Raw genomic sequence first — 13,866 nt, forward strand, 5'->3', positions numbered from 1 at the left:
GGGAGGGGGTTTTGTACAGAACGCACAGATATATGGATACTGAAATCTTAACACTTAGTTTATGTGTGGCTCTCTTAGTTGATTTATTCATGCTTTGCCTTTCTGCTACTGGGGGGGAAAATGGGGCTGAAACCAAATCAAAAGTTTAAGTCACACAGAAGCCAGCTAGCATCCACTGTTCTTAGTCCCTGATTACAGCTCTAGCCACACCCTAGAAAACATTATGGCAACAGTCAAAATGAAGAGACCATAGTGATGCATCAGCAGAAATGTACCACTACTACTTAAATGCACTCAGAGTGCAAAATATCTTGATATAATGACTAAATGATAAAAAATGAGCGCTCAACATTTCATGGTAAGTGAAATCCAAAAACTTCAGCTGTGTAACATGTTAAGAAATGATGGGGAGGGCCCCCCCGGTGGCGCAGCAGTTGAGTGCTGGGCTGCGAAGCTGCCCGCAGCCTCTGCAGTGCTGGTTCGATCCCTGGCTGCCGGGCGAGGGTCCCACATGGCGCGCAGACCTCACCTGCCGCGCCCACTGCTCCCCTCAGCAGTGTACTTCGTCAGTCTGCCTGCTCTGCTCTCCGCTCTGGTGTGCTCTCACCCTCCCACACTTCTGACTGTACCCAGTGCTTGTATAAATAAATAAATAAATAAATAAATCTTTTTTTAAAAAATTTAAAAAAGAAATGATGGGGAACAGGCTGGGGAGCCAGCCAGCCCGACGCTCCCAAGGACCTGAAGCACAACATACCATCACTGTAGCCTGCAGCTCCCAAGAGGATAGCAGGACTCCAAGATCCTCTGCATGAGCTGGCACCTGTTAAAGCAACCCAATCGAAGGAGCAGGACCAGAAAATACCAAGGACATGGAAACACATCTTCTTTCCTGCTTCTCAAGGCGGATGGTGTGGTGTCTCCCTGCCCGGTCTCACCGGATACAGAACAACTTTTCCTAAGTTAAAGGTTATGGCACTGAATTGCATCTCCTCCAAGATAAGTATTCCAAGTGCATCCTCTGGTCATTACTGCTCTTGTCCTACTTGCACACTTTCCACTATGACAATTCTTCATCTTTATAGGATCTGCTACTAACCGAGCCTATCATATTTTCCCTCAATCCATCAGTAGTTTCTTCACTTACTTCCTGTTTTAATTACATCCCACCATCTATATCATTTCATTACACTCTGGACTTCTTTCTTCTCTTTGCACCCTTCTTCTTGCAACAGGAATTTTGCTGCTGCTTTGCAGCGAGAACGCAATGAGGGACACAGCAGTCGTGGAGCAGGTTTGCAAGGCAAGACTCTGCTACTTGAGCAGAAGTTCTTGTGTCATTTATTGAAAGCACACAGGCCAGTAAAAGTTAATCATGCGACAATGGTATGAGGAATAAACTCAGGAGGGTGGGATAGGAATGGGGGACAAAGTTTTACAAGGGAGAGGGAAGGGGACATCATGGCCATACGTCAAGTGACATTTGCGTCAGCAAAGTATTTGATGTTATCACAGGCAAAGTTATCCCGAGACTACCATGGAGACAGTCACGTAATCAGGTCAACAGCAGCCTAGGCATCCCCGGGCCTGCCTCATGATACGGGCTATACCCCGTAGGTAGTCAAGGAATGCTCTGCTGTGATTTGTAGATAGCAAATAGGTCAAGGTTGCCCATGAGTGACCTGTTAGTAGCCAGCTCATAGGGAACCACACCTTCTAACTATATGAACTCTGGATGAATGTGAAAATCTACTTTTCACATCTCTTCAGAGAAAGCTGCTGAAATTAAACACGAGGCGGCAAGCTTATTTCACTATAAATACATGACATTAATATTGGATGTTTCAACAATCCAACTATATTTCATAGACTACCCATACTCTATTGCTAATGGAAACATAACTTGGTACAAATCCCATGAAGAGTGTGAGTTGGCAGTATCATCAAAATTAAAAACCTTATTCCCAGGCTAATTTCAAATTTTCTTCTCAAATCCCCAACTTTCTTGTCTTCATGAGTGACACTGTCTCCCACTGCTCCCAGAAAGTCTTCCTAGTTCAGCACGCACACCTACTGTGCATCCCATTTCAGTGTCCTTGCCTTCCATCAAAACAACGCACCAATCTCCCCTTCCAGCTGCACTTTGGATCTCATCAATTCCACTTTCTCAGAACCTTAACACTGACAATTACTTATTTTATCTTTGACATATTCACTCCCATTTAACAAAATACTTTCTATGCTCTTCTAGCAACTGTCCTTCCCCTCAAATATGTAAGAGAGAAATCTATTCCACTTATCCACTGTTCCTCCCACTTTTTTCTCAACCCTCCAAAATCTGGCTTTCAGTCCCATTACTCTATGGTCACTGACAACTTCCATGACACCAAACCCAAAGGGCATCTATCTTGCCTTCACCCACCTTGACAAAGCAACAGCATTCTATACTCCTATTACTCTATAGATCATACTTTTCCAATTTCTCTGGTTTTTCCTTCTACTTTTGTGGGTTTCACACCCCTAAATGTTAAAAGTTATCAAGATTCATTCTAGGCCCACTATTCTCTCTTACTCACTTGATCCACACTATCTCATCCCCATCAATGATATGATTTACCACCTCTGTACACAGATGCTTCCAATGACATAACTGCAGCCCAAATCTGGTCTATATATTCAACTGCTGACTTGACTTGATTAGCTGTCTTTTGTCTCAAAGACGTTTCAAATTCGATATAGCCAATGTAAATATTATCATCATCCCACCAAAATTGATTGCCTTTCAGATTATATCCCACTGTACAGCATCATTCTCTACCCTGTAGATAACCCAGAGACCTTACCACCTTTCTCTCACTTCCTATACCAACTCAAATATTAAGCACTCCTCAAACCCCTAGATATTCCCATTCCCAAGCAAGCACGAGCGTCTGTTTTCCTCCTCCAGGTCTAAAACCACTTCCTAGCTTGTCTATCTGCTGCTGCACTGTCACTCTAACTCTTACACCTCCTACATCTATACTTACCTTATCAATCAAGTTGTTCCTTTGTTTAAAATCCTTCAATGGCAACCTCTTCTTCTTAGCAAAGGAGTTCTTAAAACACCCCATCATAACTTAAAAGTCCTACAGGGTTTGACCCCCAACTTCCTATCTTGCTGCACCTTGCTTTCTCTCCCCTCCAGTCAAATTATCTATTCCTCAGACTCAATACCTCCCCCAACAGCAAAACACTCTTTTCTCCCTAACTTAGATCTTCTCTCCGCTCCTTGCCAGTGAATTCGTATACATCATAATTCACTACAATTTCTACTAACTTCCTTAAATTAAATCCCTCTATGATATTGTCTCATAGCACAGAATGCATTAAGGCTCTCACCCTACTGAAATTTTATAATATATTTTTGATTTTCTGATGTTTCATCCCAATAAACCTAAAATACCTAAGGGCAAGGACTTTATCTGATTTGGTTCACCACAACATCTTTCCACTTCTGGGCACAGTTTCTGACATTAAAGAAGTGTTCAATAAATACTTGCTGAATAGGTACACATTGCTGTTGAAATTGCCACAGGCTTTACCTAGCTCACTACAGCAACTCCTTGGTTCTTGCTTGTTCCAAGGCCTTTCCTAATTCTACTGTTTGATATGTGTTTATTTGCCATTTATATTGCCAGATAACATAAGTTTAAAGAAAACTGCTAAGAAAAAAAGACAACTATGTCAGAGGAAAATATTCACAACTCATATTACAAAAGACTAATATTATATACGTGTGCACACACCACTTATGCCTCCCAGATAGAGATTAGGAGAAAAAAAAAAAAAAAACAAGGCAAGAGAAAAAATGAAAAAAGGATAAGAAAGAGCAGTGTACAGAGAAAATACAAATGACTCAAGCAAAACAGATGCTCTACTTTGCCCATAATAAGAGAAATATATATACTACCATAGCATTTTTTTCTCTAGATAGCCAAAATTCAGATAGTTTGGCAGCAAAGAATTCCATCAAGACTCTGAGACTACCCATTCTCTATTGCTAATGGAAACATAACTTGGTACAAATCCCATGAAGAGTGTAAGTTGGCAGTATCATCCAAATTAAAAACCTAGTAATTTCATCTCTAGGGAGAAATTATTCTATAGATACATACTTGCGCTATGATACGTATTCTCATTTTGCTGTTTCTAAGAGTAGCCATGGATAGAAACAGTATTGGGTTATTGTTTTAACCAATGAGGCTAAATATCTGTGCCTATCTTTATGAATCTTATAGTTAACTATTATATGTGATGTGAAAAATTATAGGTTTTGTTAGCATGAATTTATGATTTAGAGAGATATTAAAGTTTCCAGTTTATATATAGTCAAAGTATCAGCATTTCCTTTTATGGTTTCTTTCATCATTTTTATAATGACAAAAGCTTTCCTTGCCCCTAATTAGACAAATATAGTCCCAGCTGTTTATAGTTTCTTTTTGGTACATAATTCTTTAATCCATCTGGAATTGACTTTTGTATGGTGTAAGCTGAGAAAATAATTTTTCCCACACAGCCAATTATACAGAGTAAATATTCCATTTCAAAAAATCTTTCTTTTAAGATCAAAATAGATTTTTTTAATTTCACTAATTATCATATTAATAGCAATGTTATAGGCAAGGGGATAAAACTTCCAGGAAAATTTCATTCTCCAGGAGGCACTGACATTTCAGGCTCATGGCAAACCTACACAATGAACTTATAAGACTATTCACTCTCTAGAAGGGTTCTCATTCTAGAGACATGTAAGATTATTTTACGGCCCGTCATACCAATATAAGTATGAAGTCATTTGGAGAACAGGTAGATATTTGGGGCCTATTTTATCATTTTTATCTGATTCTGACAGCTTCATTTCACTCTCTGTCATATTAGATAGATTGGGGAGCTGACATCATGGAAAATGTGTTACGATGCAACCCACAAGAGGCTGATGGTGATGATGGTAAGCAAGGAAAATTACCTAATGAAGCTAAGGTTTTCACGGGCTCCTGTTGTAAGGTTTCAGTTTTTAGGCAGAGAGGCAGCATCGTGGCTAGCTCAGGACTCCAGCTGCTAGTGCAGGTGCAAGGGACAGGCAAGGAGAGAATATGTTTCCAGATAAACTCATCACAGATGGGGTCACTAAACGTGGCATATAGAGAAACCAAACAAAGGGTCAAAGACAAACTTCAAACCAAACTTGAAAGCTGACCATAGACCTGAGGCACCAGAGTGGGAGGAGGCTGAGAACAGCGTTGGGAGAGAGCACAATGGACTACAGCAGAGGAGGAAGGTGGTTCACTGGTGGTTTCCCTACCGTGACCACAGCTGAGGGGGGAATCCTACACTACCAAAGCACTAACAAGGTTATAAAAAGATAGCACTTGAATTTTTTTAAAAGGGTAGGGGGTGGTTTCCTGTGACTGGTGGGAAGAGAGAGGTCAAAGATATTTCAGAGAAGTAGAGTGGGGACTAGGGATAAGAAGTACTCCGGGTAATCTTCTGGAAGAAAGCAAACAGCTTAACAGGGAACCTCCACTAGAGTGGGACAGCCTTGAGAGCTGGGAGCAAACCTCAGCCAAAATCCAGCATGGAAACAGGGATTCAGTCTTACGGCCCCAAGACATGAATTCTGCCAACTGTCAGTGAGCTTGGTGGTGGACCCCCCTCAGCTGAGGACAGCACAGTCAGCCCCTTCATGTCAAGCTGATAAAACATGGACAGTCAGCTACATGGTGGCCATACCCCTGATCCACGGTAGCCATAGGAGTAATACATGTGCCTTGTCTTAAGCCACTGAGTTTGTGTTAATTTTTTTATGGCACGAAGATGGCCCTTATTCACTGTCTATTCAAAACTCTGGTTACTTTTCTCTGCTGATGAGTTTGGGTTTCTGCATTCATGTCAGAGGCTTCCTCTTGAATATCTGGTGATTCTTGGTTGTCCATGTATATTTTGAAAGATGCACGAAATCAAGGGTTGGAAGGTCTGTGTGCACAAGTAGTGCTTATGTCTGTTTCACTGCAGGAATATTAGGCAAGGTTTCATTAGCTGCAGTAGAGACACCCAAATGTCAACCCCTGTGGCGTTTTTACTGGGGATCATTCTCCCCAGGATGAATCTCCAAATCCCCAGCTCTGGTCAAAGGCATGCAAGCCAGGCTGTCAACAGGCAGCAAGTCAAGAGTGGGGAGTGCAGGGGAAGTATTCGCTCATCCTTGAGAGAAAGCAGACTCTCCTACAACCCTCTGATTTTTCACAAGGCACCTCATCTCACCCTTATCTGTGTCTGGAGGCCCTGTAGCTATAGCCTTTCCAGCTACACTGCCCAGAATACATGTCCAGTCTCCGGCTGCAGTGGAAGAGGAGTCGTCTCGGAAGTTCCAGGTCAGGGAGGAGGGCTGGAAATCGAATCTCCATGCAGAGCTCCCTCCAATCTTCCTCTCTTGAGTCTCACAGCTCTCTCTCACCAGTGCCTTCAAATGTACCCGACACTCCCACTTACCAAGCTTTCCAGACATGCAGTAATCAAATCTCAAGGCCTTTTCCCCCGGCAGACAGCGAGGGGTCTCAGCAATCTCCCATGTGCTAAGTGAGCAAGCATTTACCTGCCAGCTTTCCAGATTCCAGATCAAAGGGAGGTGACAACCCTCATCTGCTTTAACTGTCTTTCCCTCTGCTCTGTGGGTTTGGAATTTTTACTTCCTTTACTAATATTTTCATAGTCACTTACTCATATACTCAGAGTTTCATACAGAATCTGAAGGGAGCACACTCAAGCAGAGGACAGCTGTCATCACTGCTTCAGCTAGAAATCTTCCTCCTCCTGTTCCTTGGCTCCTTCTGGAACTCCTGGAACTTTGCCTGTGAGTGCTCCTGGACCTCCACACCATCCTGCCTGTGGTTTTCATATGAATTTTCCATGTCTATGTAATGGATTCTGTTGTGCTTCAATCTGTTCTTTCATGCAGACTTTCAAAGCACGGATGCTGTCCCCAGCAGAGGCCATTCTCTTTCAGTTCTTCTGCTGCATTTCAAAACACGGCCTCTCCATAGAGTTTTCATTACTAGATTTTTAAAATTCTGTGTATTCCATTAGTTCCGCCTCAGTAAGAGCTGCCTGCTTTTCTCGTTCTTCCTCCTTCAAGCACTGTGTCTCTCTCAACGGACCATGACAACTCTGCTGACTCACGACTTCTTCCCCGACTCAGCACCTGATAAGGACATGTTGAGGCGAAGAGGCAGGTGGTGAAAGGGAGCTGCTTTCTTCAAGTGCAAGAAAATGAGGTCATCTCCCTGCTGCCTCACAGACTCAAGCAGATGGGTCCCCATTTCTGTCTTACTCCAGATCTCCTGACAACAGGAACGCTGGCCCTGCAGGAAGACAGGGACCTGCCCTTATCTCTCCCACAAGGTGAAAACACACCTTAGGGCTCCCCTCACCACTCACCCTGCCTGTTGTGTTGCTCCAGAGAGCAAAGGGGAAGTCGGTGTTAGGATCCACACATTCAGGCCCCATCTCACCACCAGAGCTAAAGTTTCTAAATATTCATTCAGATACACAGAAATCACAGTGATTCCGGGAAGAAGTAAACGCGTCATGCCACAGTTCTGATGCTCTGAATGGTTTAGATCTTTCCAGTTCTTAAGTTGGGGTTAAGAGAAATGTTTTAGATGGGATGGCTCCTGGGAGAAGTAACCCTTGAGCTGTTCGGAAATCTGGGTGACTGCAGATGACAGCCAAGCACACATCTGGGGGAGGAGCTTTACAGGCACAGGGAACAGCAATGAGAAAAGCCCAGGGGGTGAGTACAGCAGGTTGAATGTGTTCAAAAAGCAACAAGAAAAACTATGTGGCTGGAATGGAGTGAGCATAAGGAGAAGTCAGAAAAGACAAGGGCTAGGAGGAGGACAGGGACCAGATGGAGGAGGGCAGCAGAGGTCATGCTAAAGAGTAAGAGTATTATTTCAGCATGCAGGATAGTATTAAGAGTCTGAGCAGGGAAGAAACGAGGCTGATTCACACTGTGTGAGGTATACTCTAGTTGCTACATGGACACCAGACTGTGAGTCCCAGAAATGATAGAAGAACAGTTACTGAGAAATTCAATTAGCCATCCTGGTGGGAGATGAAGAGAGGCAATGAAGTCAGTGGTGAGGTCTTAAAAAACAGATGAGAGCAACTCTGCATCAGGCCCTAAAAGACTAATAGGGAAAGGATTTACCTCCCATGTAAAACACCCAAAGCATAGACAAGTTCTATGAAACATCAGTATTTAAGACACTGTACATGAAAACAACGTGGGACAGCAATCCCTGAGCTCCACATAACCTTCACTTAGACGTGATTGATCTGCAATGTTGTGACACGACAATATCGAGGAAGGCCCTAACAGAAGCCTATAAAAGCTTTCCAAGTCGTGAAGATGCTTGGTTAACATACCCTCCTGGGCCTCCCTTGTGGCACAGAGGGTTGAGCGCCACCCTGTGAAGCTGTCCACAGCCTCTGCAGTGTGGGTTCGATTCCCAGCCAGGCAGGGAGAAACCCACATGGCGCGACAGACCTCTCCTTCTCACCCACTGCTCCCCTCAGCAGAGTCTTCCATCTGTTCTTCTTCCTACTCTGTCTCTGGTGCATTCTCTCACCCTCCTGCACCTCTGGCCTGTACCCCAGGTTCTTGTATAAATAAATAAATCTTTTTAAAAAATAAATAAAATCCCCTCCTCATGAATTGATACTGGTATACTGCAGTATATATACCTACCTGCATTTCCAAAGATACATAAAATTGCATCAGAGATCAGTACTAACATGAAAACTTGCAATCAGCTGAATGAATAAGGACAGAACATTGCTCCCAAATTAAGCAAAATGTTATCTCTTCCCCCAAAAAAGATGTCTATGTGTCTCATTGGTAGACCGGTACTAGGAAAAAAAATGTATTCAATTCTATCAGTAACAATATCAGTAGTATATTTTATCATGTCAACGAAAAATTTATAGAAATGTTTTCTTTCCTTACACGAGTACCTACGTGAGATCCACAATTTGACTCTTTTTTTTTTTCATTTTTTTAATAAGATTTATTTATTTATACAAGCACTGGGTACAGTCAGAAGTGTGGGAGGGTGAGAGAATTCACCAGAGCGGGGAGCAGAACAGGCAGAGGGACAGAAGTACACTGCTGAGGGGAGCAGCGGGCGGCAGGAGAGGTCTGCGCGCCATGAGGGACCCTCCTCCAGTGGTCCGGGAGCAGCCGGGGATGGAACTGGTGCTGCAGAGGCTGCAGGCAGCGCTCAACCGCTGCGCCACCGGGGAGGTCCACACAATTTGACTCTGACTCACAAATCCGAAGATACTTACTCTCTGACTATTTACACAAAAAAGTTTGTCAATCCCCCCATACATCAATCTCAGTAAATCCAGGCTCTCCTCTGTATTCTACACAAGTAAAATGCTGCATCAAATAATAGATGTTAAACCATATTTTCAAGGTACCTCGGGGGTTTCAAAGGAATACATAGGAGGCATCTGAATGTGAAGACATCCAGGGAAGCTTCTCCTTCTGGAGGAAGGAGGTAAAACCCAGAGAAAAAGAGACCTGTCCAGCCTTGGACCAGCTTATAAATTACCGAGCCCTGCCTCTTCCTCTACTTCACTAGTCTGCTCCTTCAGGGCTTTCAGCTACTCACTCTAGAAACCTTCAGTAATGAAAAATATGACCAAACCACCAGTTCGAGAAATCCTTCAAAAGATGCAAACCAGGGGCCTCCCCAGTGGCGCAGCGGTTGAGCTCTGGGTTGCGAAGCTGCCTGCAGCTTCTGCAGCGCCTGTTCAATCCCTGGCTGCTCCCCGGCCACTGGAGGAGTCCCGCATGGCGCACAGACCTCTCCTGCTGCCTGCTGCTCCCCTCAGCAGTGTACTTCAGTCCTTCTGCCAGCTCTGCTCCCCGCTCTGGTGAATTCTCTCACCCTCCCGAGCTTCTGACTGTACCCAGTGCTTGTATAAATAAATAAATAAACAAATCTTAAAAAAAGAAAAAAGAAAAAAAAAAGAAACTTTATTTAAAAAAAAAAAAAAAAGATGCAAACCAGAGTCCGTTTTAATGCCCTGCTTTGCATTGTCCTCAGATCTAAATTTTCCAGCTATTCCCACCATCCTGGTTTGGTCCCAGAAGCCATCTCTCAGACCTCAGTGTTTCCCAACGAAGTTCTAAGTAAAATGTAAAACACAAAGAAAAAGACTTCAAGGTATGTGAAGGCCAAGAAATACTACTAACAAAACGGATAACAAAACAGATACCAAACTGAAGTTTTTGATGAAACCAGAGAAAATCATACCTTGCTTGGCAGCTAAGAAGCAGCATCTCATGGTTATGAATCAAAATATATAATAGAACCAGGAAGGCTTTTGCTCTGATGGAAGTTGAGGGGCTGTCAAGTAAACGAATAATTGTAGAGATGAAATCCTGTGGAAGACATTAAACATTTTTCTGAGAAAACAAAAAATAAATGGGGCCAACGACTCTAAATGAACAGATTATAATAATCAAACAGATGGCAGGAAATAAAATAATATCAGCTACCATTTTTGCATGCTTAATTGTGCTGAACTCCATACTAAATTTTAAATATGCATCATCTCATTTAAAACTGAAAATTAGCCATTAAAAGTTGACAATAATATCCCTATTTTATAAAGGAAGTCTATCTTGAAAATTTAAACAGTTTTCCCTAATTCACATAGTTGGGTTCAAATCCAGGCCAGTCAGAAAATAAAGTCTGCCTCTCACTATTCAATCCACAATTGGAAGGGTGGCAATAATTAAACAACTAGAAGTCACAACTGCATGTAGATATGAGCACACCTGCATACACAGAGATCAAATATATATATGAGGTTCTAGGGAGATAAAATTTAAAATAGCAAATAATTTACACAAAGAAAAACCTATATTTCTATAACATTCTTTAATTAAAGGTACACCTGGCTCTGGTGAATTCTCTCACCCTCCCATGCTTCTGACTGAACCCAGTACTTAAATAGATAGATAAATAGATAAATAAATAAATAAATCTTTTTAAAAAAAAAAAGGTACAACACAATATAGCACAAAGGAATAAGTATTGACTATGATCAGTGTCAATTTCCCTTCTACAGAGAGATTAGACATCATTTCAGTGCCTGATATACAAAAAGAAAATCCAGACAAACACACGTGAAGTTAATGATGTAAGTAGACAGCAATAAGGAATTGGAGAATTAGTAAAATACCTACAGAGAGCAGGAATGTAACTTTCCAAGTCCTTAACATAGGCAAGAATCTCACAGTAACACTTTGTGTCCAAGGCAGGCTTAACAAACTCAATTTTTTCCACAATACAATCCTTTTATTGACTGTTGCATTGTCAGATCAGAGAATCCACAAAGGCATGCATATGCTATTTCAGGATGGAGATGTATCTATATCTAAACATCAGACTTGCCTAGTTTCTCAACCAAATAAGCTAATTCATCACCGGTGGAGAAAAGCAGAATCAACATGAAGATGCCCTTGAGTAACATATCAGTTTCTACCTTTCCAGCATGTAGACAGAAGAAACTCCCATTTTCACAGAGTCAAGTTCAAGGGACCATGATCACGTTTCCCACACCACCTCCACTGCCACCACTTCCACCTGCTCACAAATAATTCCATTGAAGTTTTGGAATAGACAGGGAAACTTTCAGGTTAAAAGAAAGGAAAGAGACAAGATAACTGACTGCAAAGCAAGATGTGGAAGTTTTGATTTCCATAAAGAACATTACTGGATCATTAGCAAAATCTGAATTGGGTATAGATTAGCTAATAATGTTGTACTCAGTATTAATTTCTTGAGTTTTAAACTAATGACTTGGCTTTTTTTTTTAACATCCAGTGAAGTAATTAGAGGTAAAGGAGCATCACGTATGCAACCTCTTCTCAAATGGGTAACACACACACACACACACACACACACACACGAGAGAGAGAAATTATAAAGCAAATATGGTAAAAGTGCAAAGGCAATTTAGAAAAAAAAAGAATAATCTTTTCAATAAAGGGTGCTGGACTAATTGGATATCCAAATGCAAAACAATTAGTAACAATCTATGCCTTGTACCATATACAAAATTTAACTGAAAAATGGATCATAAAAATTGAATGCAAAATATAAAACTATGAAATTATTAAAACAGGAAAAAAATCATCATGACCTTAGGTTAGAAGAGTTCTTAGATACCAAAATCACAATTCCACAATCCACAAAAAAAAAATTGATTTAATGAATGTCATCAAAATTATGTCTCCAGTATAGGAGAAGATACTGGGAAAAAACATTTGTTTCCACAATATACAAAGAACTCTCAAAACTCAATATTAAGGGGGCCTCCCTGGTGGTGCAAGGAGTTAAGCATCGCACTATGAAGCAATCCACAGCCTCTGCAGCACAAGTTCAATCTCCAGCCAGCCAGGGAGCAACCCACATGGCAAAGCAGACCTCTCCTGATGCACCTGTCTCTGATGAGTCCTCTCAACCCTCTACCCCCACATCTCTGGCCTGTACCCCAGCTCTTGTACGCATAAGTAAAAAGAAAAATTTATTTATTTATTTATTTTTTATTTTTATATTCCCCATACAATTGTGACCCCTTATTTTGACCCCAATCCCTCCCCTCCCCATTTCCCACCCCCCATAGAGTTTCTCTGGTTCATAGTTGTTTGTTGATTTTGATTTTTACTTTCTTATAGTTATTCTTTTTCCTGGTCCCTTATTTAAGTTTTCTAGATTCCTGCTATGAGTGAGACCATCCAGTATTTTAAAAAGAAAAATTTTTTAAAAACTCAATATTAAGGAAAAAAAAACTTAGTTGACAAAATATTTAAGCAGGCATTTCATCTAAGAACATATACAGATGTCATATGAACACATGAATGGATACTTTATGTTGTAGTTTAGAAAACTGCAAACTAATAAATAATTGAGAATGACTAAACTGAAAAATGACAAGCATGTGGAGCAACTAATCTTCAACATTCATTGCTGGTAGGAATGCAAAATGATATACAGTTACTCTGGAAAATGATTTGACAGTTTCATAAAAATGTTACACACCTAACATATATGCCCACCCATCACATTTCTAAGTGTTTATTCCAATGAAATGAAAACTTATGTTCACAGAAAAACCTATACACAAAAGTTGATAGCAACATAATTCAAAATAGTCAAAAACTGTGGCATATCCACATAATGGAATAGTATTCAGGAATGAAAAAAGGAATCATCTATTGATACATGCAACAACATAGATGAATCTCAACCACATTACATTAAGTGAAAGAAAGCAGTCTCTAAGATTACTGTAAGGCAGTCCCATTTATATGGTACTTTGGCAAAGGTAAAAACTATGAAGCAAAGAAAACATCAGAGATGGTAGTGAGTGGCGATTTGCTTAATAATGAAGTAGCACATCATCATCCTTTGATGTTGGAATTGTTTTTGAATCCTTTTTGCAGCCTAACATGTGTTAATCCACATAGAACTATGCACCAGAAAAACTGAATTGCATTACACAAATTTTAAAAGTAATTTTTTAAAATGTAGCAGGCAAATTCAAACAAATAAAAGGAAACCTTTTCTCAACATTTATAGATTTAGCCCTTATAAATTTCTTCTAAAAACATTATGCTAAAATGCAAGTTTGGTGCTTTGTCTTTCTGTTTCAGTGCCTAATAACTTACTAGATAAAAATAAAGATTGTAAACACTATACAAAAATTGCATTGATAAAGAACAAAAATACAAACCATTTTTTAAAA

General features: G+C 40.8%; 1 protein-coding gene across 4 annotated transcripts in view; it reads right to left on the bottom strand.

Annotated features, from left to right (window-relative positions):
- The window catches only part of ULK4 (unc-51 like kinase 4), a 378,716-nt gene that overhangs the window by 274,143 nt on the left and 90,707 nt on the right, over positions 1–13,866 (bottom strand). For all 4 annotated transcript variants that reach the window (XM_037526793.2, XM_054693291.1, XM_037526797.2 and 1 more), the window contains one exon: positions 10,365–10,492. In XM_037526793.2, the coding sequence (XP_037382690.1) occupies positions 10,365–10,492 (128 nt within the window). The remainder of the gene's footprint in view (positions 1–10,364; positions 10,493–13,866) is intronic.

This window comes from Talpa occidentalis, unplaced genomic scaffold, assembly GCF_014898055.3.
Source record: "Talpa occidentalis isolate TD23 unplaced genomic scaffold, MPIMG_talOcc4v2.1 talOcc4.10, whole genome shotgun sequence".
NCBI classification, from domain to species: domain Eukaryota; kingdom Metazoa; phylum Chordata; class Mammalia; order Eulipotyphla; family Talpidae; genus Talpa; species Talpa occidentalis.